At 35.8% G+C, this 27,088-nt stretch overlaps 1 protein-coding gene across 2 annotated transcripts in view; it reads right to left on the reverse strand.

Annotated features, from left to right (window-relative positions):
- gpc6a (glypican 6a) overlaps nucleotides 1-27,088 on the reverse strand; it is a 150,948-nt gene that overhangs the window by 10,023 nt on the left and 113,837 nt on the right. Inside the window, exons 8-9 of one of the 2 annotated variants that reach the window (XM_008404362.3) lie at nucleotides 26,291-26,320; nucleotides 1,770-1,900 (exon numbers count right to left, since the gene is read on the reverse strand). In XM_008404362.3, the coding sequence (XP_008402584.1) occupies nucleotides 1,770-1,900; nucleotides 26,291-26,320 (161 nt within the window). The remainder of the gene's footprint in view (nucleotides 1-1,769; nucleotides 1,901-26,290; nucleotides 26,321-27,088) is intronic. The other variant, XM_008404363.3, reaches the window with a different exon arrangement.

Genomic DNA, 27,088 nt, shown 5'->3' on the forward strand with positions numbered 1-27,088 from the left:
TTGACTTTACTTTGAACCCCTAGACATAACCATGTTGTAGTGGAGAAACGGAAAAAGGATGCTCCTGTTTATCAAATAAGCAAGAGAATTCAGCTTTCTTCCCTACAGATAGCTTTAATGACTTCTGATACACAGACTTTCACTGCAACATATGCAGCGAAAGTTGTCCTTCCATCCACGATTCCCAACTTATGCCTTTTTATTGAAAAGAATTCCCATATAGAAACAGTCCTGGATTCTCGGATCCCTTTGGTGCAGCTGTTTGCTTGAGCTGAAACGTTTTTTTATTTTATTCCCCATCTCCTCTCCAATCTTTGCCACAATGTTATTCCCTGGCAGTCATGACACACCAGTGAAAATCCTACTTGTGTCTAGATCTTGTGAAAAAGGTTTTTATTTCTTTTGTTTTCTGTGAAGCTTTTTTACTTACCTTGCTGCTCTGTCTGTGCCCTAGATACTCTGAAACAAATTCTTTGTGTGTCTACCTGCCTGTCTGCTCGCAAACAACTTGAATTGAATCACATCTCACATTCATTGTGTGTTGTCAAATAAGCTCCTTATTTCTTTTCAGCTTTCCACAGCCAGAGGAAAGGTATTAAGAGGTTAATATTCTTTCTGTCCTGTCTTGAGATGCAAAATCGGCAGCGTAAAAAGAGCATGGCAGCAGGCCAGAACCTAATTATAAGACAAGTCGCATTATTAGTCGCAATTAAAATGGATCTCTCAACATTCTCCCAATTGTTTGTGTTAGAATCTAAAATGGCTTCATCACCAAAAGAAGTACCTAAACAGTGAGAAATGTGTTCATGGCCAACTGGTTGGTGAGTCTCAAAAACGACTGACTAAAATCCAACAGCATTAGACCCGTTATATTTATTTACAGAGGAGTAAATCAGAAAAAGCTTGTGTGTATAACTAGCCTTCATTTGTTTATTTTGAACGCTGTTTACAAAAGGGAACCTTTAACATGTTGGAAGGCCACAATATGATGCGATTGTTCTTTCAAAAAGTGATGCACTACAGTTAATATTTCAATAGCTACTCATGCTGCATGAGGGTTGAAGGCTAAAAAGCCTGTTTGTTGTCATACCCCAACATCTTCACTGGAGTCATGTCCCGACTTTGATTAGGCCACTTCAATACCTACAGTTTGTTTTTGACCAACACCATCACCCTAACTAATAATGCTTCTGCACTTGCTATTCATGCAGTATGTGGTAACTCTCCCCCATAATTTCCTATTAAGTTGATCAATTTATTACTTGTATGTAATCATTGATCTGCATTTAGAGAACATGGTAGCTATTTAATAAAGAATCCTTGATAGCCAGACTGGTACTTTATTATCAATTTAACAACCAGATTTAGAGCAGTGCTTAAAATGGCACTGGCACCAGCATATATCTTTTATCGCGCCATCTGGTGATTTTGCTGCTTGGAAAGGACGGAAACGATGGAGTGATTCGTGTTCCCTGCCAGCATCTCCAGTTCACTGTCAGAAAGAGCTACTTTCTGACCAATCAACTGTCAGTCTCAGGGTTACTTTACAAGCTGCTCTGGCGACAAGAGGTTTTTGAAGCTCCACAGTCCTTCGAGTATTAGAGCCTCGGAGATTATGCACAGCACAAGTTCTCCATATCACCGCTAACCATTGTAGTTTCAGAGAAACTTATAATCTTTGAACAGAATGTGGTTATTTTAATCCCTGGCAGGCAAAATGTGATAACAGGAGAGTGGGGTGACTTTAGTCTGAGCTGTCGAGTCCTCACCTGCCCTTCGTGTGGCTGTTCCAGCACTGTTCCTCGTCAGACTCTGTCAGTTTGCCTTCGGCACAGATGTCATCTGGTAATTTGGACCAGAACTTCTTGGACTCCTTTAACTTCTCTTTGATGTCAATCACCTGCCATTGGCCGAAACAGTGGAAAGAAAATATATTGATCTTCTATTTCAATTAAAGGATGAGAAATCAAGAGCCTGTACATCATTTACTTCTGTTAAATAAAATTACAGATTTGACTATAGTAAGAACAAGAGTAAATGCAAATAAATTAGTACGACTAGAGACAAAATATCTTTATTTTGCAGTCATGCACCCAGTTTGTGACCATGCTCAAGCCCTTCTGTTCATTTATTCCATCATCAGAGAAATTCTGATGGACAGCAGAGTTTGTTTTTTTTTTTCATTTTGTCCACTTCCTTCCACATTCGGTTAATCTCTGATTCATACAAGACAGATCTGAGGTTTCAAATCTGATATTTGGAATAAGTGGTCACCCCCAACTGATTCCATCTGGGCTCAACAAGACGCTTGAGCGGGTGAGCAGCAAACAGGACGGAAAGACAGACAGCACAATAGTCATCCACTGAAACATGTTTGGTTTCTTCTGTGTTCTTTGTTTTCAATCTGAGAAATAGTTAGGGGTACAAATAGAAAACTCACATTTTCATACTCATACATTTAAGACGTATAGGAAAGGAGGGGGTAAAGATAATAAAGATAGACCAAATAAAAGTAAGTATTACAATATTAATTTTGGTGTCATTATATTTGGTTAATGCTAGCAAGAAAAGAAGCTTAAAAATGTTTGAGGCTAATTTCTTTGAGACTGAATTGGTGTAAGAATGGCTTTAAAGAACATTCATCTTCTGAAAACCAGATCTCAGCCTAAAAAGAAGATGCGGAATGACCTTAAGTAAGCCGTTGACAGAAGTTGTGGAATATGACTAAGAGGACTTTTTAAAAGAAGCTAATGGGTCAAATTTCTTTTCCAAGAAATCTGCTGAGAATGTTTTGTATAAGTTCACAGAATTGCATATATTTTTAATAGAATACAACATTAATAATTTTATTTATTCATACTTGAGTCAAGCTTTACATAATAACAGTTATTAAAAGAAACACCCCTAATCTGATGGAGCCATATAAACCATATAAAGTGACACAGTATTGCTGTTTGTGAGTTCTGCATAAAAACAGTCACAAACTGAGCTTGATAATTTAGACAGGTGGCAAATTCATCCAGTGTTTCTCTGACTGTCCCAATGTATATTTTGAAGAGAAAAACCTTTGTAGGAGGGCCTCAACCTTCTACGTCAAATTCTATTGCCTGTGGCTGTGCTGCAATTCTCCCAGTAAATTGTTTTGGACTCAGACCAATTTCAGGTACTGAATTGTTCAAAGCTTGGGTAAAGCACTGACCGAAAAGTATCAAGCCTACAGAATTTGCTGCCACACACACACACACAACCACATATATATATATATATATATATATATATATATATATATATATATATATATATATATATATATATATATATATATATATATATATATATATATATATATATATATATATACACTGTGTCATGAGAAATGTGTTGCCGAGTTTGTGTGTGTATGGGAAAAAATAATACCAGAATAATGAAAATTCAAAAAATCTGCATCGTTTATTATAAAGTTCAGTTCAGCAGAGTTTTTAGCATAAATACTGTTTTGTTTCAAATTTTTGATGCATATGGTTTTGATTAAAGCATCATTTTTTTCTTTTTTTAACAAGTCTTAATAAAACACTGTAATAGAGATGATAAACTAACATTTTTAGTTTTTCCTTCTTGTTTATTACAGCCTCATTGATTGAATACTGGCAAGTGAGTGACACAAGCTAAAGATTTTAAGCTCTCATTTCTCTTTAAGTTGGTTCAAAGACTACATAAAGTGATGGAGCTTGCTTATGTGACAGGAAGATGAATCTGCTGACACACAAGCTCAGTAATAATCGAATATGAACCTTAAGGTTAAAGAACAACAAATACTTGGTAAGATTAACCTTTAATGCCAGAAGATGGCAAACAATGATCATAACTATTTATCAAATGCTGATGAACAAGCTAATTTCCTAGACTCCGGATGACTGTTCCAAGATCACACGGCAACAGATCTCACAATATTGCCTTGTCACACTATGTCTTGCAGAGAGTTATTCAGTTTGGGTCACCACACCGTTATCTGATGTAAAAACAGACACGCTATCGAGTTATTTTCCCAAATCCAATTCAAATCTCTGGCTTTTCACTTCAAGTCCAAGTCAAGTAAAAAAATTTTCTCACTGAAATAGTTTCTCTTCTTGCCATATAGTCTTCCAACAACATATTACTGCTATAAATTGGATTTAAAACCTGCACTATTTTATTTATGCTCAATGAAATATAATGAAGAGATTAACACTTGTTAATGCTGAATTTCTGAATAAATTATTCATGTTATCCACTTTACGCTGCCATATACAGAGGATGGAACGCTTTCTTCTGAGTTTTCACTGAGTTTGAATGGTGTATAGGCATAATACAGCAACAGTCATTTTCATTATTTTTGTCAAATTAGACACATCTTTAAATTTCCGTGACCATCAACAAAGGTACATTTAAACAAAACAAAACAAACACACAGGACTTGGGATGTTAGCCAGGCCATCTGCTGTTGCAGATAAGGAATAATGCCAAAAAGGCTTAAATAGATTATAATCAGATGAATTATCTTCAAGTGTTTTAGGAAGCCATAATTATAAACAGTCGTGAGGTTTCTCCTACTTTTACATTTTTATCAGCTGCATGTTGATGGTTTCTTTCAGAACTATTGAAAAATAGCAATTTTTAAGCTCTTCTGCCAATATTATTGTTATTGTTGGATAATGGATATCCTATCTTTAGTCAACCTCATGTAACAAGGTAAAACATTTTCACAAAATGTTTTAGTATTTTTATGTAGCATGCACATTGAATCCGTATTTTAAAGGGTGCTACATTAATAATAGAGGTTAGTGTTGACACTTAATTTTTGTAAATCCACAATTTTATGCCCATACCCATACTGTATGTTTGCTTATTTAAAAAGAGAGTTACTACAAATAGTGAATACATTGCATTTTCAGTTGATATGTATCTAAGCAATCTAAAAAAAAAAGCATTAGTAATAAAAGTCATCAATTCCAAATGGACTCCATGAGTGTAACATTTAGTTCAGGATGGTAGACTGACCGATTTGTTGGCAATGAGAGAAAACAGCAGCTATCGGTTTATCTCTGTGAAGCCGGAGGTAATAACCCACTCAGCAGCAACATTGTTTCCTCTTGGATACAGCTGCATGCAGTAGCCTGCAGTTGATTCAGTAAAGCCATTTACGAGGAGACTAAATGCCTACTCTGATTTTGTTTTTAGAAGCATATATGATAGCTTATATAACTACTTTTTTTTAAAATTAAATATATTTTGTATATCAAAACATCTACAAGATTTGGCTGTTGTGAAAATATTCCTGGACTGATATTTTGGATTAGCATTTCATAACATTTTGAGAAATAAATGAGTGAATACTGACTCAGTCTATTTTAAGACATTTGCTTTCTTGTGCTGTTTTGCTCATGTAGTTAGTTGTTTGAAGAAACTAACAACTCGATAAAGTTCTGACATAGCAGTCCAGACAGCGTTTTTCAGTGTTTAATCTTATTTCTCTTCTAGACAAAGCAATTTTTTATGGTTTTTTATGTCTGTCAATAACAGTGCCCTTTTTCTTTAACATAGAAAGTATTCTTGGATTATGCGCTTTTATTATTTGTGCATGTACTCTGTTTTCTCAAACCCCCAGATGGTGACAGCAGATGACCGCTCAGCCAGGTTTTACAGGGGGATTCTTCCTGTTAAAGAGGAGTTTCATTTGTACAGGCATGTTCAACATGAGGGATTGCTGCAAATCTAAGAACTCAATGCAATCGACTAGGTCGATTGCATTGAGTACCTACATTCATTCCAATCTAATTGGAATGAATGTATGGCTTTCAATTTGTCCGTACGATCACATTAAGTTAACTTGTTTTTGGTTAACTGCCTTAAACAATATCTGTTGAGAATTACCACTATATAAAATTTAATTCAATTAAATCTTGTGGGTAAATCAACCCCAGTAAAAATCTAAATACTTTGTGACATGCTGGCTCATGATAATAAAGTATCTTTATTCACAGTAAAGATGGTCGTGTACAGACATGAGCTGAAAGGAAGAAGTCATTACTCCAAAGGCAGAATGAGAATCCAAATTACTATTTGCAAATACTATTGTTACCTTCAATAGCAAATACAAATTTGTTTTTACTCTTTTCTGGTCACTTTGGTCACTTTGTGTGACCAAAGTCACACGAAGTCACACTTCGTGTCCAAAGTGACTTGATAGCAGAAGCTGTACATTTTATGGCCATAACCCTCCTTGTCATCAGCCAAGAGCTGATGACAAGAGATTGTGGATCTATCACACAATCTCCATATCATTTGTATAATTTTCTTATTTTAATCAAACCACAGGACTAATTTCTTAGGAAGTGTTAGAATTACTTTCAATGGCCCAAAATACCTCATGCATTGTGCAGCAATGCATGCAATAAGATCTGGATCTTTTCATAAAAGTAAACACAAAATATGAGAAAAACAAATAAGTATGAGATCAACATAAAAGCACCCTAATGATAAAAATAACTTATAATGTTTATCAACTATAATATAAACAAGAGGAAAGAACAGGAACTAATTACTGATGGAATTTGGATTTAGCTCAGCATCTTATGTGGTGTACTATGCACACTTGCTCAGGAGGAGGGATTGCTGTAGGTCAGTGACTTGATTTAATTGGTTGGATTTCCTTTTTATAGAAAAGCTTTTAAAGCAATTTCAAAATTAAACTGTTTATAAGATAACTAAAGTCAAACAAGAATCCATGTAATGGTCTTTGAATTTGTCTGTGTGATTGGAATACATTTCTGTTGTGCTGTTAGATTATATTTATTGTGAATTTGTGCTACATAAATAAACTTTACTGACATTGAATTCGACACAATTAAAGAAAAACACGGAATGGGAATTTATTAAAATAGTCCTAACGCTCAAATGTATTTGAAATAATCTTCTAATTATTGGTCTCACTAAGGATTGACAGAATATGGATGCAATGTGATGTAAAAAATGGTTCGGTTCTGTTTTTCAGAGTCATTAGATTACACTCGACAGTTGCCATGGCAGAGAGATTCAAAGGATTGCTGGCATGGTCCCCAGGAAGAGAGGTCAGAGTAAGGGTGAGTAACAACTCCACCCACCAACACAGTCTGCTCAACAGAAAGCTTTACAATAGGGTGAAAAGCAAGCTGCTGTTGATGAATTAGCAGATATTGTGACCAAATATGCCTCCAGCATTTCATTAAGGTTTCAGTATATTAAGTCATATTTCTCCTTAAATACTTACAAAGGCTTAAAGGCAATGTCTGTTTGTTTTTTTCTCATTTTGCCTCATATTTTTTATTCTTCTATTTCTTTCCAGAGTGTTGTTGCACAGTAATAATCCCATTGCTTCACTAATTAATTTGTCCAATTATGCCATTGCAAGTTTTTATTCACCTAATTCCCATTTTTTCATTCACAGCTTTTAGTAAACACAATTTTTCTCTCAGAGGTTTTTCTATTTTACAGAATCTCAAGGGATTTTTTTTATCCCTTCTTTAATAAGGATATTTTTGTCAAGATAAGATGCAAGGATATTTTGCACTGTACCTTAAGGTAAATCTATAGCGCTTTAAAAAGTAGTTTTATTGTAATCTTCTACCTTGTGCTTGCAAATAAAATGCCTTTTTATTTGCTTAACAAATAAGTTGCAAGTGATTTATTTGTGGTACAGCATGAAACCATAAGTCTCTCAGTATGAAATATCCAATCACTATCCTCAGAAACACACTCTCCTGTGGAAACCAAACCAGGACCTGTGAAGTTCATCAGGAACTGCAACGTTATAGTCAGACATATCTGCACTTACAAAGTCAGAGTATGTGAGACAGCCTAATCCCACACGTGGACATTTTATTTGATTTCAAAAACAGAATAAAACGCCTTTATTGTTAGAAGTGTAGGAGATTTAACCCTTCCACAGTCTTAGCGTGACAGTCAGCAGCAGCGCAGCAAATGTCACAGCCAGAGAGCGGGGAAGCGGGAGATGGGTTGTCCAGTCAGACTGTCAATTCCCAAAACTACACACAAAAAATGCTTGTAAAAACGCACCTGGGGTCAGTGCGACCCTGCCGGAATAAAAAACTCGTCGGGTCTAAATTACCAGATCTCTTAAGACAGCGGGAATGGTAAGTGAATAGAAAAATATGTTTTCAGTCATTAGATGTGAAATTTAATTTTTTTATGACCATTTGTATTCCTAATTTCTTAAAATTACTTCTTACCACAACAAAACAAACAAAAAAAACTGTCAAAAAATATGAGTTTTTTTAACAAAATATATTTTGTTTACATGAAAGAAATCTTTACATACAAAGTCATCATGGATACAGAAAAGGTGATCCAGAGCTTTTTATACAGAATAGCCTGAGTTTCATATTGTGAATAAGAATTTCATATATCTGGACTCTGTAGCAGTTTATTGTATCTCCATTTGCAAAGTGCAACGGCACAACCTCTAAATCGATCCTAATGGCCAAGAAAGAGTAATTTAATAAAAAAATTTTTATAAAAAAATTGCCTGATTTTTACATAAGGGCACTGTCAATAGTCTAAACAATCCTGATTACACATACAAACCTGTAAATACCTGGTTCAAGTGAACATGCAGAGCAACATGCACGGAGAAACATCATGATGTCCTAGTTACGTTTGAGGTTTTTAAAAGAGCCTCATATACAGTGAAGCCTCAGGTCTTAACAGGACATGAAAGGGCCTGTAATAATAGGATGCCGCTGCAGGAGGCTGCCCTCACATTTGATGTGGTAATCCTATTACACAGGAACCAAAGCTGGTTAGTTTTAACACAGTGGTGTGGCTCTGACTCATCATGGCCCAAAGCAACCTGGCAGTGACAACAACATATGGATCGGGTCAAGATGTAACAGGAGATTTTGCTCAGGCTTTTAATGTGAAACTGACACAGCTGAATCTGACATCCATGCAGTGGCGAAACCAAACATACATACATATACAGTATAATTATTTATTTATTTTGGACATTATTTGTATAAACAACATAGCCTGAAGTGTGTATATAGATATTGCCAGGCACCGTGCACCATCTATAAAATGCAATGGACATGCATTCCACAGAGACACACACCACACCAGGTGCAAAATGATGAGTGTCCAGATCAGAAAGTTTCTAGCTAAACATTTTACTGCTTTCACCGTATCTGCACTGCAGCAGAAGCTCTGCGACATGATGGTCCTGAACTTGCTCTCTGAATGGTCAGTACTGAAATCTCAAAAGCAACTTGTATCATCATCAACAGGTCTGCTGGAGGATGAGTCTGATCAAATTCCCAGTGAGTCATTTTACACTTTTCAGGTTTATTATCCAACTCTTTATTTGTTAGAGGCCGAGCTAATTTCATTTATAAAGCACATTTAAAAATAACAGCAGTTGGTTAGATTGCTGTACGACTTGCTGAATGTCAAGTGGCAATAAACATCCCACAAAAAGCAACAAATGTATCACTTTTAGTGACTACATCAAAGATAAATCTTTAGTATCTCTCTATTGTTAAGCACCCAAGAATGATCTGTGCAGTTAACTGGTTTTTATGTTTGGATTTATGTTGGGAATTCTCCACAACATACAAACTATTAGAGCATCATCATCACTAAAGTGTGTGCATTATTCAGTGTAATGAAAATGAGGTATATTATTTATATTTATAGTACATTTAGACTAACAGCTGATTCCAATCTGCTCTAAATAAGCCAGATGGCCAACACATTATTCCTACTTAAGTGGAGTCAGTTGGCAGCAGACTGTTCCAAATGTTAAAGTTTCCATATGTTATTGCCTTTTGAAAGAGACAAATGGGGGTAATGTCTAATTTACAGGAAAGCTGTCTGAACCGTCAGTCACATTTGCATCTTAAGACTGTGCCGTCTGCTGGTGTGAAGTCCCGCTCTTTAAACGGGGGTGAGAGGACATTATGCAAAATCGTTTTTTTAGAGGTTTATATCATGTTATAATTTTGTTCCCTCATCAAAATCATACCTGGAGCTTTGCTTTGCTTCTTTCATGCATGTTAGAGAAGTTCTTGAATATTGTGTGGCCGCCGATTAGGGGTATCTACATATTCACACCCAAAGCCCCACCTTGTAGCTTCAATTCCCAGCTGTGTTCCTGCCCCACAGAACAATGCACAAACACACCTTCCCCATCAGACTAGCAGCAGCAGCAATTAGTAAACTACTTCTCAGTCCAATGCTCCCAAGAATTGTTATAAATAGTATCATAGAGAAACATTGTTGAGATTACGTGCTGAATGGGGAAGGTTGGAAAGCTTGTCAGCTTCTTATAGACACAGAGGGCGATTTTAAGGCATTTTCATAACAACAGAAGGTATTGTAGTTACTTGATTGTCCTACAAAATGGAACTAAATGTCTAGAAAATACATAATACTCCCACTTTAAATCTTTAAAAATAATTTGATGATATAACATCTCTTTTTTTACAGTCTTGCAAGATTAGGCTACCCTGGACTTAATCAAAATCTCATAACTCAATATAGTCATTTAATTCAAAATAAGTTGATTTTCATAAGCCAAACAAACTCAATCTTACTGAAATAAAGAAAAGAAAAATATATTTTTTAAATCAGTCATATTGGTTAACCGAGTCATTTTATATTGAAAGATTAAGGTAAATCCCTTAGTGGCATCTGAAGTATAAATGTACCAATATTTTCAGAAACATTTAGAATAAAAATATTCTTCCAAGTAAAACTAATAATGTGCCTCCGCAATTGCAGTGATTTACATCAAATAAAACCTAGAAGAAACCTGGAGGAAAACACCAAAATAATAAAAGAAATTAGTAAAAGAAACTAAAGATAAGACAGCTCAGGCAGTGTCATTAATTTTATTGTTTCTATAAACACTTATTTCCCTTGGTTGTGTGGCCGAAATAAAAGTTTGCATTTACATTGTAAATTATTCTAATCTCGCTCATCCTGAATTAGCTCTTTCTTAGAAGAGATAAGTAGTTGTTGAGCGTTTGTAGCACACAGCAAGTACGGCAATCTCCAGCAATGCATATTAATTGGGTCCAGTAATCTTAATTAGGACTTTCAAAGTTCAGACCCACCAGCCACAGCTAAACACTTGATAGTCATGATCTAACCATATTAAATGCAGACATCTGTGTGTTGAACATCTCACTCAGCATATCAAGTGTTTTACCACTGAATGATGATCAGGACTATGTGTAAGTAATGCTGTTTCTACAAATAAGGGCACAGTTGTCAATGTGCTGTGCTTCAGCCAGAGTCAGAGCAGAACCTAAACCCACTAAAGCAAAGCGTTATTGGTCTTAACTCATTTCTGGGGTAACAAGAATAATTATCTGTCTAAGAACACACATGGGCCATTAGAAATGCCTACCTGAAATGGGCAGTATGGCGTGTTTTCCAGGCACATAGTGCCATTTTACACCACAGTCGAGAAACTGTTGCCTATAGTTGTTAAAAAGCTATATATATCAGACATAAATTTAAAGAAATTGGACTTTGTAACTTGATACCTTGGAATTGGCCTCTGTCTCATCAAGAAACTCCTATTCTATCCAACATTCCGCCTTTATCACAACAATGCTCCTCCATTACGCTGTTTGCATAATGGAGGAGCATTGTTAGGATCGTTGGACTGAGAAGTAGTTTGTATGATAAGCTCAGCAGACTCCCAGTGCCACCAGGTGTTTGCTAATTGATGGTACTGCTAATTTTGAAGCGAAAGCTCAGTTGTAGCTCCAGGGTGAAACTTTGGGTAAATAGGTTTTATATGTCAAGTGTTTTGGCACGCCGAATTGCTGACAAGGGAGATTTAAGGATTCCTTCAACATGCATCAAAGAATCAAAGCAACACTCCAGGTAGATTTTTGATGCGTGAATAACATTATAATAGTACGTAAAGCTCAAAACAGTAAATTTTTCAAAATATCGTCCTTTTAATTCATTTAAAAAGCAATGCCATTCACAATGATTGAGATAAAGCACAAAAATAACTAATTAATATGTTATCGCTTCTGTAATTAATTCATAAAGAACTGTAAAGTTAGGTAAAACACACAAACGCAAACACCAGTCACAACTATGAAACGAAAGCAACCTTTATATTAAAACAAACAATGCAAAGCAGAGCGTCGATCAGCCAGGATATGAAGACATAAAAAACAAGAACTGTGCTAGAAGCTCATGACTAGTGCTGCACAAAATCATGCATTGAGGATGCTATTAAATACTTCAATTGCAAAATCAATCCATTTTTTTTCTCCTCTGTCAGTAGAATCCATCCTACTCAAATGTTGGTCTTTACTGTTAGGATGGAATCATTTATTTTCCACATTCTAGCCTATAAAGTAATTGTAGGAACATACTTCAATAGAAAAATATGTAACTACAATTTCCTTTTATTTTTATTGATAAAGACATTGTGTAGAAGCTCAATGACAAGGCGGGCCAGACCTATTTAAGAAATGTTCCACATTTGTTGGAATCTGTACATAAGTGGAAGTTTTTGCAGTCTGTGTGCTGCTGGCACATTTTGCTAGGCTGTAACTCTCTATAATACGTATTTTTGTAATAACTATAATTAAATATTTTCAAATAAATAGATCCACACAGTTACAAAAAGCAATTTACAAGTGTCTTTAAGGTTATGAGCTTAGCTTGGGTTGTAGGCAGCTTGAAACCTTTGCAGACACCCCCACATTCAGCCTAATTAATAATGCATTTAAGTAAGAACATAAGGGATGCCAACTAGAAAATAGCAATAAGAGTGAGGTGTTAGGTAATTTAGTGACTAAAAGGGAAAGGCTATTACATTAGAACATGCCTATTTATTTCTGCTGCCTTTTCTTAGAAAATACTGACAATTAGTGGTGGAGCTCAAGGGATCGAAGGGCCAATAAACACTTAACACAACTGAAATTGGACGGGCACAATTTTTGTTTATAGTTTCTTCGTAGCTCATAAAGAGTACAAAGCTATACTCAAAGGCTGCTTATAAATGACAAAAATCAAAAGTTATAAGTAAACCATGAAAACATATCCAAGGGTATTAATGAGTTCACATAAAAATAAACTGAATGTGTAGGTTCAGTTTTAACTTTATAAATATTGATGTGAATAGAATTACATTTTTCTTAACAAGTACACCCTTTCACTTTATATTGTGACATCAGAGTGGTTGATGTTTGTAAGAATTAATTAGTTTTTATCTTACTGGATGTAATGTTTCGTTTTAAGGATTAACGGTAAACACATGTGACGTGCTGCAAAGAAAAAAAAAAAGGCCTGCTGCTGCTAATCATAGCAGTTGAAGGCAGTATTTCTATTTAATTAGCTATGACAAACACACAAAGGGTGAAGGTAATAACTACAGAGAGAGCTCTAATAGCTGAGAAGCCTGGCTCTCTCTGGCCATGACTTTAAGAATATTAAAATGTTTTGTGGACGGATTTGCAGAAGTGAAGAGGATGGAATAGAGAGGCCAGCCCTGCTGCTGTTCTGCTACAGTAGAAGGAAAAGCCAGCTGCCTCATTACTGGCCATTTTTATTCCTGCAGAAAGGGCACTTATCACAAAGCTGTGGTTGTGTTGTGTGGAGGTGGAAAAAAAAAATCTCTGGTTAGTATAAACTGCTTCCTGGAAACAAGGTTCAGTCATGGTAGGATGCAAAATGAAATATTTGCAAAGTTAAGTTCTCCACATTGATGGATTCTAATTGATTTTTTTTTTCTTGAGTCTCTTGATGTTTACGCAAATGAGGTCCAAGGCATCAACAAGCTAGTATAGCCTCAGGGGGGTAAAAGAGCATTCACTTTCCCATAAACCAGATTGACATATTTTAACTATTAGTAAATATATCAGAGAACTCATCACATTTTTTTTTTCATTTTAAATGTGTTTAGGCAGGGAAAAACATGAAATTATGCTAAATTTAAAAGAAAATGTTCTTTGGCTAAAGGTAAAAAAAGTTCAAAAGATATGAATATATTTGTATTTTTTAATAGAAACAGTTTTGGTTAATTTTAAACAGATATAGAAGAAAATGAATTTGCAAAAGGAAAAATGGCCTTTGTGCACTTTTAGCTGCATCCATATTATCTCAGGTCATTCTGCAGATTAAACAGATTAACAGAAATACTTATGTGCAATTGACTGGAAATGTGTGATTCTTAGTATATTTTGTGGCCCATTACAATTATTATTATTTTTTAAATATGTTTATTCACAGACTACTAAAAACTGTGTCAAAAACAAGAAGTTATTGTCAGACTTAAACAATTCCCTACTCTAGACATTTAGGTGAATGAAATAAGAATATTTTGTCAGGTGATTAGCTGTTATAAAAGGGTATTAGGCCTGCATAAAATACATTGAGAAGAAAACAAGGTCAGTATTGTAATTTAAGTAGCTAGGCATAATGCTTTGCTTTAGCTCATTTGAGTTACATTTTCTTGTTATAAGTGCTACCTAAAACATGTGTAATAACACAGAACTAAGTAGAAAGACACAAAGGATTTCCCTGTATGTAATAAAAAAATATTCAATGTTTTTTTTTCCTGATCACATCGTCACTTAATTACACAATTAGCACGAGCTCTGTACCCATAATTATATGCTCCACACATCTGTTACTTCTAGCAACAGGGGGCAGGTATACTTAGCATGCAGTTCACAATGTGTCTTCTTAACAGCTCTCCAAATAACCTTCAAGATTTCTGCAATATTGTGTTTTTGTGTGTACATGTTGTCACTGTCACTAATTATTTTTGCTTTGGAGTCACAAACAGAACTGCAAATATTAAATTGAACACTTTAAGCATTAACTGGGGACAACACATTGAGTGAAAAACCCATATTTGTGCAACATATCATTGAGAGAAAATTAAAGAAGAACATTATTTCAACGCTGGTCTGCAACAGAATTTCCACCTGCCTGAAGATGTTCAAGCCTAACACAACAGGGTTCCTACAATAAAGAAGTGTACAAGTGCTAAAGAAAAATATGACACCACTTCCTGGTCTGGGGTTAACTTATTTGCAGCATTTCTTTAGACTTAAAATAAGAAAGATTGTGTTTTTTTTTTTAATGAACAACTAACACAGTAAGATATGTCAAATAATATGAACATTTTCTAGTTCTTCTCTTTGTAGTAATTTAATGATAATAGGCACAATTCTATATCTAATTTTAAAAACACGTCAAATTTTGTGCATATTATAAAACAACCATTTCTGACAAAATCCTATAAAATGGGTAAAACATCCAGATGAGTTTGTCACACTGCATTGTCTGAAAATCTTTCGGTTAAAAAATACATGATAGAAACTGAAGAAAACTTGATTTCTGTTGTTATAGAGTGAGAAGAAACCCTCAAAGGAGACAGACACTGAGCAGTTTCAGAACTGCACATCCATGCTAAACAAACCGTGTCCTGGCTAATGTAAGCACAGATGGATGTTTCATACATAGCTGGTTCTGTGTCCCGTCCCAAGGGTAAACATAGCATTTGGAGGGGTAGAAAAAAACTTCACAAACAGATGCTCCTCTAGAGGTAAAGTTACTAAACCAACTTTAATTAATAAAGTAACTTAATGGTGCTAATGGGTTTTGTTTTGACCTCTTAAAGCGCAACTTCTAACATGATTAAAATGTACCACAATCAGTGGCACAAAAAGTGGGTATGCAGGGTATGCAACGCATAGGGGCGCAGCACCAGAGGGGGCGCCAAAACCCCGTCTGGAGGGGGCGGCGCGCCGATGATGTTTTCCCATACACTTCAGCGCGCCTTACGCTCCTTCACATTACGCACATAACGAGGCGATTTTAGCAGCTTTACCCTTCACTGTATCCTCGTCTCGGGGGGGGGGGGGTGTTAGAGAGAGCTTTTGTTTTCTACGTTCCTTCACCCTGACGTACCTTCCCTGGGGGGGGGGGGGGGGGGGGGGGGTGGGGGCGCCGATTTATGTTTTCGCATCCACCTGAATAATGTGTAGTTGCGCCACTGACCACAATGATGTGTCAGGGATTCATCTGACAGGTGAAAAGCTGCACAGCATTCATTTACTTCATGAATGCCGAACTGAGAAGCACATAATTTCAAGGGGACAAGTATTGACTGACCTTAGCAAGGACATTGGTATCAAAAGAAGAGAATGAAAAGCAATTTCATTCACTAGAAGACTTTGTTACCTTCATGTCTAAACCACTCTCAATGAGTGACGCAGCATGTGGAACAGAGACTGAATTGGCCTGTAGATGATTTCTATATTTTAGCACGTTGTATCATCAAAGAAAACCTGAATAAATAACGTAGAAAGAGATCTACAAAACTGAGTTTTCAAATTAGAATTTAATTGATAAAGGGGGGAAAAGGCTAATCAAAACAACACAAACTGAGGTAAAATATGACTGCACCCTTTATGAAATCATGAAATCATCGAATGACCAAATTTCCTGGAAAGTTAATTTCACAAGCCTCACCTGGCTCCGATTAGTGCAAGACTTGTCGTATAAATAAATCCCTTTAATTGTCTGGCAACATGAGCAGCTGCCTGTAGCACTATGTTAGCCATACCACACAGAGAAGCTGGTTTCTTACATGTGCCTGGGAAGTTTTGCTCTGCAAAACGATTATCTGAAGGTGAAATCCTAATTTGTGATTGACTTTATTAACTCAAGACTGCATCTAGCATCAAAGTAGGATGCCCACATTGCTGTAACAGTATCTTGTGTTTGTATGACCTTCAACCATTTTGATTATTTGTGTGCCAGTACTCGGGCATGTGTAGGTAGGTGGGTGAGAGTAAGTGTAGAAATAAATGTGTTTGTGTTGAGTGGGTGTACGCGAGTTTGTAACTTGGAAGTACATAGTTGTTAGAGACAGAAATGTAGAAAGTCATGCAACACACAGCACCCAAAAGAACCAAAGGACACGTAAACTCGGCTAAGAAATGCCCCAGCAGTCCTAGTCAGACAGATACAAGACATCACCCAAGGGCAGTTACTTGGTATACCTGCAAGGTCCATCATCCCACACTTCAAGATCCCGTTGATGTGTGGTGCATGTTAGGGAGGATGGGATAGGCACACAGGTCCTAACATGCATTCTCATGTGACCAGCTTCCCAATAAGCCCTGTGCCAGGAGCCCAGGACCCAGAGACTCACCAGGAACCCAGGCCTAGCAGGTGCACCCAGCCTGTCCACCAGGGCATAACTTAAATCCCTTAATCAACCCTTCAAACCTTATACCTTATATTGCCACACCCATTCAGTCCATCAAACCCCAGCCAACAGGCTAGAGACACTAGGGAAGCACACCCTACATAACACACAGACAGCCACTCCACTAGGAGCTGGCCACAAGCCACCTAGGGACGCAGTCCCAAACCTGCCCTCACCAGCAAGGAGCAGCAGAAAACTGTATAAGCTGTCCAAACCACAACAACCACAGTGCTGACTGGCAGTACAGTACTCATGTTACCAGTTCTTCTACACCCATATAACCATGAGATATGTTTCATGAAAGAATTAGATCCTGGACTAGAGATGAGCTTCCTCCAGAGGGTGGCTTGACTTGGCCTTAGAGACAGGGTGAGGAGCTCCATCATCAAAGAAAAGCTGCTACAGCTGCTGCTTCCCTCCATCAAAAGGAGTAAGTTTAAGTAGGTAGGGCATCTGAAAAAGATGCCTATAGCCACCTCCCATTGGAGGTTTTCCACTGGGAGGCACAGACCACTGGCAGGAGACTCTCGGGAGGATCCAGAACTTGCTGGAGAGACAAAGTATCCCATCTGACCTTGAAATACGTTGTGATCTTCCAAAAGTCCCTGATGGGAAGCGTGGTGTCTGGGGATGATGGACCAGGATTCATTTACGGGGATTTAAAGGACAACGAAAAATCCCAAAAGCTTGATGTCAGCTATTCTGGCTAAGGCTGGCACAGTCAATTGTTTGATTTAAGGGGCGTTTGCTTTTTATATAGGACCAGGTTGTTCTCGATAGATGTTTTATCCCAATGAATAAAACAATAATTTATTTCATAAGTAATTCTTTGTCTGACATATTTTTTTATGATTAAAAAAAATTAGGTGTGACAAGCAAAAGCAAAAGCAAAGACAAATATGTAGGGAAGAAATACTTGTTCAGAGCTCAGTAGCTAACAATCTCCTCAAAACATGCAACCTTGTGAAATTACTCTAGTATAGATTCTGGCATTGTTTAAATTTCAATGGAATATAAAATGGGAAGTCCCACAGTTTCTAGGTCACGTTGACATCAGCAGCGTGCCAGCAAACAGAACTGCGGATTGAACCAGTGTCTGAAATGGGGGATTTGAATTGCATAAGCACAGCTAAGGCTGGATTTAAAAAGTGGCAAAATCTCCAAAGGGGAGAGACATGAATGGTCACTTTACTACTATGCTCAAAGCAGTTGGGTTAGCTTACTATAAGCACAATGTGACTGCATTTTGAGATTTACTGCTTTGAATAATGTGCTAAATAGGATTTTCTTAAATACCTTTTAGTCTATTTCAGCTTGCCTTACCTAACCAGGGAGCTTAACAAACAATGTTCTAAAGAGTTAAATTAGGGTAAACACCTTCTACCTTGAGCAATGTGATAACGACACCATGTCATGGAAAACAGCAGAGTGCTAAACAGCCTGATAATGAGCAGAGAGGCTGAAGCTGAGGCAGATTCCAGTCCATGCTGGGTTTTTTGGCAGCTTCTAAAGTCAAGCTGTTTAGAGGATAAAGTAACCTGGTTTTGAGTACTGGTCAGATCTAAATTTAGCTTGAGATGGGAAGTTAGCTTAGTTTACATTAAAAGAGTAAAAATATATATTTTTTAACTTAAAGTGGAATAAAGATTAATGTTCCAAAGGTCTAGACAAATGCCTAAATGCATACTCTTTTTAAGACCAATAATCATTCTCATGTCTCTCTTAGTGAGCTCTGGAGATTTTTCTTGCTCCTCCTTATCGTCCTCATGTGGTGGCAAAATTCAAATTCAACACTTTGTTGATCCCAAAGGAAAATTAAATGTTGTTGTAATTAATATTATTCTGGATTCTTCAAAGAGTGGTTGTACAGTGATGAGAAAAACAGTTTGCTCCCTTCCTGATTACCTACTTCTTTGCATGTTTGTCACAATCATTTCAAAACATCAAAACAAATTTAAATATCGGGCAAAGACAACACAGACATAAAGAACAGTTTCTAAACTAAGGTGTTTATTATTAAGGGGGGAAAAAATCAAGAGGTGATTGCCTCCTAAACCTAATAACTGTTTGGACAACCCTTAAAACCAACAACTGCAATCAAGTGTTTGTGGTAACTTGGACTTAGTCCTGCTGAGGAGCAATTTTGGCCCAGTCATCTTTTTAAACATGGCCAAAAATAGGAAATCAGGAAAAGGACAAACACTTTTTCACACCACTGTAGATACTGATGGCTGTGGGCAGAAACAATGTCCTGCAGCAGCTTGCATTACAGAGAGTATGAAGGAGCCTCTTACCAAAGACACTTTGTTGTTATATGACAGAGTTGTGTGTCATGTTCCTGATTGTCATGTCATTATCTACCGTTTTCTTGATTTTATAAAGAATCCTTCTGTGCAGCATCATTTCCCATGTTTCCACTGTATTCCTCAGAACAGAAGCAGCTTTCTTCATCAGGTTGTTTAGCCTTCTTTTTAGTCACTGGCTCTCTTGCTGTTTCCCCGACAGATGATGGGAGTAGAAATGACACTTTCCACAACAGACTTATAGAAGATATGCAGCATCTTACTGCAAACACTAAAAGACCTAAGCTTCCTCTTATAGAATAAAAGCCTGATCTTTCCCTTCTAGTAGATGGTTTCATTTTTTGCTTCTCCATTTCAATCTGTTGTTCACGTGAACACTCTTCATTTCTTCTCCTATGATAGAAATTATGTTTGACCTTGCTGTTTCTTTTGAAATCTACAATCATCTGGTATTTTGTGTTGTCCTCGGGTCAAAATGACCACGATTTGTATGTGTTTTCCATATACTCAGAAAATGACGACAACAGGAGGGTTAAAGATAAGGTGAACTTTTCCACACCATGACCTGATAAACATGGGACCTTTTTCAGGATAATTTGTCAGTTTCAGTTGTTTAAAGCTTTCTAAGTATTATTCTGGTTGTATATATTTTGAAATCAACTGTTTACACACCCTGTACAAAAACAAAATAATATTTTCCCTAATTTTTATATTAAATCAGACCAAACTTTTGCTTTTTGAAGTCAGTTAGGATGACCAAAATTATTTTGATTTGCTAAATGGCAAAGGAGATAAGGGTTAATGTCTGAATTTTACACGCAGACTTTCTCACAATAGTTTGCTGGAATTTTGGCCCATTTTTCCAGATAGCAAACTTTTTCAGGTTGAGAACTACTTACCCCAAATTAATAAACACTCACAAACCACCTAACTAAAAATTGCTCCTGCAATAACACAATATCTTACAACCTGAAATGAAAATGTTAGTCTCTTAACTCATTTTCTTTGTCCCTCCTAATGTGAAGGGTGGTGCTGTTTTGTAAATGTGACTAGTCTCAAGTCAGCATCTTCACAAGGTTTCCTTTTATTCTGGAGCTAATACACACATCTTGCACAAAAAATATGTTTCTTTCTGAGAACATATTTTCTCAGAAATCTCTCTCTTTCCTGATGGTATCATTACTAAATATTATAATATAATGGTGTTTTGATGGAGCTTCCACACCCCTCACTGAATACATACTTTTTGAAGTAAGATTATAGCACTGCAATTATAAATGTATTGATTTTAAGGCACGTTTAATTGTAGATGGCATCAAATGTAAGAAATATAAGCGATGCCCATTGCACAGTTAACTTATCCCAACCAGGAAGGAGCTAAAAACAAATCCCATCATGTTCACGTCAAAAAATTTACATGAACAGCTGCAACTAATGTTCTGTGGATAAGACTTCAAATCTGACATGAAGATTTTGTTTTGTCTCAAGTGCAGTGTATGTTGTCAAAACTGAGAAAGAATAAAAAAATAAAAACATTGATTTGTTAGATATAATCATGCAGCACTATTGTCTCATGGAAGAGGTCCCACAACGCGGAGCAGCAAAGGCCTGGAAGAGCTCACACATAAACCAAGCAGAGAGAAGCCGGAAATTACTAACAACAAGGCATTACCACGATTTTGTATTTTAGCAGCATATCTCCCGCAGCATGCATCATACTGTGCATATTTCCCCAAGCAGCTGTCCACCACAACAGGTGTCGATAGCTCCATTTTTTTTCCTCTTTAGTGGCTTACTGACAGATTACAAGCAAGTTGTTCTTCCTTCCAAGTCCCCTTTTTTCTCAGTTTTGTTTTTGAGAGGAGCTGGAACCTTAGATTCTGTAGCACCCACACACACCATGTTTATTACTACTTCATGCGTTCTCTGTGATGCAATATTTATTTTGTGCATTGATAACTGAACAAACCTAAAAGTATCTGAGCTCTAAAGAGGGCTTTAAAAGAAGAATACAGGCAGAAAATTGTTCAGTGCTCAGAATAGGAACTCTCAAACCACGAAGCATAAATCTTATGAGATCAAAGTATGAAAAAAATGTGGCATAATGATGAATAAAAGATAAAAACTGGCATAGAATGTAATGGGTTGAGAACATTGCCCTTTCCTCCACAGTTTCAGATTCAATACTTTAATCGATGGTCATTCAAATAAAATTTTTATGACAAGTAAGGATGGCTGATTGCACATTAATCACTGTCACAAATGTATCTCTTTTGACACACCAAATTATCCCTCAATGGATCACTTCATTACCCTCTATTTAGCCGTAAAAGGTACTAGACAAACCAGCTCTCACCATTACATTACAATAAACCCACTTCTAAAGGCATATAATAAGGTGTTTAAATAATCTATTGAAATGATGATGACCTGAACATTATTATCCACCTTTCTTATGATTTTACAATAAATATTTATCTTGGCACACTTCATGAACACAATTCAAAAAGTAGATTGTGTTTTTTATTTCCACTAAACATAACTATAACTGCCAAAGACTGAAAACTACCTGCTTCATGCTGGCTTTGTCTGTACTTAACAAACAACAAGGTGGCATTCGCATCGCATGTTTTTCTTTATTTGTGGTAAGGTTTTGGATAATTTAACAAACTGCTAAATGTCTGCTCATTTACACATTAACACCCTAGAATGCAAAACTGTTTATTTCCTTTCTACCTGCCATTGCTGTGAGTTTGATTAAAGAAGCCAAGCTACAAAAAAAAAAAATCTTTTGCAAAATCTTTGTTCACACAATTAGAAAAACAGTTAAGGAAATCTCAACAGCATGTATGCCCCACGGTTGTTACTGCTGTTAAAACATCAGCCCAGCATGCCAAGTATAGCAAATTAGCATGTCAATGTTTTCAACATTTGTTCTTTTCCCCCGCTCATCTGCTCAAACCATTAAAAAGACAGTGTACACTAAAAAGATTTGCATTTTATCCCACAATTCCATTAAAATTATAGCTGAATCCATTTTGGAGCATGACTCATAGATTCTACAATTTTGGCTGTGTTACCACAGATCTTATTTGATACTTGTGTCAGATATTATAAAAAGAAAATGATTTTTCTTTAACTAGTGACCCAGGCATAAAAAAGAATTACATATGGGACCAGTGCCAATACCATTTCAGAGGCTCAGTATGATGATCAGCTCTGGGCCACTTCTCATTCTTTCAAATGTATTATTCTCATATTTCCTTAGCACTTACACTATAGTGTTTTTACAAAACAAATCCCCAGGACACTGAACTATATCTAAATGGTGTGTAGCAACATTAAATTATTTTATGCAATTAGAGTCACTGATCATTTATTTAACCGTTTTTTTCCCACTCTAAGAAAAATGTCTCCTGTTTTTTTTTTTTTTTTTTGCTAGATCATTTCCCGGTCCTGGCCCTCTGCAAAAGCAAAGTTAAATGGAGTGTGGAAAAAGGCCCGGCGCTGCTAATGACTAATTTGCTTTCTTTCCAACTGCATCCCCCATTTCAACGTACTTAACTACAAACAATCCATTAAGAAGGTCTAAAATATTTAGAAAATGGTCAAACAAATCAATGATTGAATCTGTTTAGGCCATCCATTAAAATTCTTTTCAGGCAGTAATGGAGAAACTAACGATAATGTTCTGTCAACAACATGACTTAGTCACAGAGAAATAAATGTCAGTCAGAATCGTTCCATCACACACCTGTTCATTACTGGTTGAATAAATTAAGCCAATATAAAGTGTAACTCCAGTAAAGTTCTCCTGCACTGGAAATCATTTGATCTCTGAACACAAAATGCATTATGTATGTGATAAAGAAATTAAAATATTTAAAACTGCATACTGGGAGTATGAGCTGTCATCTACCAATTAGCAGGTAGGTGGTTCGATTACACCATTCCCACTTCATATTTTAAATGATTTCTTGTCTAATTCCTGTACTACACATTGCTAATTTATGCACTTTTGTGCATACATTCCTGTATTACTAAATAATGTTACTTACAGTATCAACTCTTGGAGGCATAACAGCTTAGCAAAATAAACAAATATAAACTACAATTCATATTGTTAGACAACTAAGCAGAATGTTGATGAAAGTAAAAGCCTGGCATGTCCTACATGAAAATATGCAGTTGTAGACACACAAAGGGAAAACAAAATAAACATGTTTTAATTAAACATACAACTATGCACAGCCACATGTTTGGCATGTTGTTTTAACCAAATATAACTAGTTGTATATCCACAATAATGATGCCACAAGACTAAAGCTTGTCTTTAATAAATAATCCATTACTGTCTGATGATTAGCATTAGTACTACTATCCCAGACTCACCAAATAAATATTAATTTACTGTTGTTCCAAAAAAAAAATAGCACTCTAACAATTCCTTGGATTGTCTTTTGCTTTTAATACAACATAAATTCACTGCAGTATTGTTTTGATGCGTTCTTGTGACTTATCAAAACAGCTGGTTTGCAGCTGACTTTATTCTTTGGGCACATAATGTTTCTGACCATAGATCTAATCAACTGCAGTGACTACAGATAATATTATTGTCTACCGGCTTGTGCACTAAACATGATGAGCGCATTATTTTTTACCCCTGATCCGGCCATCACTCTGAAACATGGTAAATCTGGACACATCAGTGACACACAGATATAGGCTCGTAAAATCCAGCCCCTTGTCTAGGCTCTATACGAAGCCCAGACCCTCGATGAGAAATGACAACATTTTCTGAGATGTTATTTGTGGAAAATGATGCACAAAAAGGATAAAGTTTCCAACCGAATGAGAAGAAAAATATATGTAAAAAACTATTACTGTTACTTTTAGTTTTGTGGAAATTCAATGCAATTATTATACAAAAAGCTGCTAGAACCTGCATTTGTTATAATATTAAATGTATTAAAAAAATCGTTTTTTTATTATTATTTCAGAAGTGTATGTTGCAGATTTCTGGTTTATGGAAACTTACTTGTTTTGAACTCTTGCTTGTTGTAGAAAAATCCCCTCAGTTACGAGTTTACCCTTTACTTTATGTTTTTTCATTCTAAAACCTTTACAAGATCTATATCATACTAAGTGCTACTTACATAAATATTTGTCAAATAATCTATTTTACTTCAGTTTCCAGACCAACTAATCAGCATTTTTAAGTAGTAGCGCTTTCTGAAAAAGTCGTTATAGTGTTTAGTTTGTCACCTTCTGAGGATTTAATAAGGCATCACGATACTTTGAGCAAAATGCTAATGTCATGCTGGCAATTGCTTGTTACACTGTTCATCCTGCTGTTAACATGATTGTGTCTTACTTTGTCCTTTCAGTAGTTTCTTTCAGTATCTGCCTAAGTGGCAAAAAGCCACATGGTGCTTGATACACAGTATTTAAGTGTCCAGTCTTAATGAGTTTCTCAGTTTGAACTTTTTATATTATGATTACTATTATTTCATGACATAATAAGGATCCTTTTTCATCTTCTTTTGTTTTAGTCAAACTTGTAACTGAGTGCTAAGATAATTAAATGTGTTCCTTTGAAACACATGTGTCTAGTCTTTGTGCCAAAGACTTCTAATTTTCAAGTATCAGTTTTATATAGTAGCCATTGAACCAGTTCCCTCATTAAGTTGCCTTATTAAATTATGAGGGATTATTATTGGAGATGATGATTTAATAGACAGTGGCAGGAAGACTATTATTTCTTTTAAGTTTTACTTTTCTCTGTAAATCAGGATTAATAAAAACTGTGATTTTGTAGTAGATCATAATTAGTAGAGTTTTCATAGAAAAAATATTTTGCTCTTTCATTTGCACATTTAATAAAATAATTTTCGTCAAAAATAGAGAAACAGCTATTTTGTAACCGCACTTGTCGTAACTGCATAGCTATATCAATTTAACAAGAGCTGAAAAAAGTCAGCAAATAAGAGAAAATCAAAACAAAGCAATTGCTGATAAGTAATTAAAAGACAGTTATACTGAGCCAACATATCAAATAGATTAACAGAGAAATATAAACATTGTTAAAGCTTCCACATTTTTTCATCAAAGATAATCAGAACTCTCTTTTGTTTCTTTTGATCAATAACGATTTGAAAAGCCAAGAAAAAATGTTTAGTGTGTTTTTACATTTAAAGCAGTAACACAACTTCTTGGAAAAACAGCACTGAATGTTGTCTCTGATCATAACAAATGGTTCACAAATAAATGCATCAAAATAGTAGCACTGTTTATTAAATGGCTGATAGTGTATATTACTTTGTTCATACTTGAAGTACAAGCAAAATATGTGCAATTGGTCTGCTTTTCTAATAATGTAGGTAAAAAAGCTTCAGCCGAACATTTAAGCAGGATGTTCTGCTGAAATGTTCAAGGTAAATTTTGATCTCACAGATCAAAATTTACATTGCAGCAACAAGCAATCCTAACCCCTGAACCTGTAAATCACTGAATTTGAGATATCAGGCACAGGATCAAAAAATATAAATATGCCGTGAGCGAAATGATTAAACAGTCATGAGTCAAAGAAGTTACCAGGACCAATGCTAAACATAAAGAAGTGAAGTGCATTGGGCAGGTTGATTAAAACACAAGAGTGATGACTTTGTGAAATCAAGAAGAGGAATGGAAAGCTTACACTGTGTTGCATTGTCTTCCAGACAGCCCTCTGGGAGCAGCAGAGAAATGAAGAAGAAAGAGATTTAATTGGACATTGGAGAAACTGAGAGACTGAGAGCGAGAATCGGAGCAAAAGAATGTCTATTAGTTAGTGAAGCAAAAAGTTAAATGATAAATGGAGCTGCTGAAATATTCTATTCACCAGCCTATGAGATTTAGCACCTCGAACCATTTGATTCGAAATGACTTCCAGTGAGGCAGTGTGAAATCTTTTAAAAATCTTTTACTTTCAGATCAATGCATAAATCAAGACCTGCATAAAAATCTACATCTGAAGTGGAAAAATGTGTCTGAAGTTGTTTGAAAGCAGAAGTTTTCATGTTTTTTTTCTTAATTAGAAGAGCTTTTCAAAATTGACAAATTATAATATTGTTATATTCAATAAATTAAAATATGCATTTTGATGAAATGCATATTTAAATGCATCATTTCAAAAAGCACCTTATGACAACTTTTAAACAGGTTTTAAACCTACTTTTCATTAATGCTACATTTAATAAACTTTGTTCTAAAATTGATCTGATGTAATAATCTAATTTTAAATGTCAGGTTTTGCATTAACTGTAATCAGAAAATCTTCATATCAGAAATGCTTTCGAACATCTACCTGTGTATAATGAATTTACATGATTTTTCACTTAGTGATAACATTCCTGTCATAGAGTTTACAATACCGTTTTAATTTATTGAATGGATCTGTACATGTAGGTTCACATGACTGATAATGTGTTAGTGTTCTACTTTACTTGTCAAATGA

This window comes from Poecilia reticulata, chromosome 3 (assembly GCF_904066995.2).
Source record: "Poecilia reticulata chromosome 3, P_reticulata-male-v2, whole genome shotgun sequence".
NCBI classification, from domain to species: Eukaryota; Metazoa; Chordata; class Actinopteri; order Cyprinodontiformes; family Poeciliidae; genus Poecilia; species Poecilia reticulata.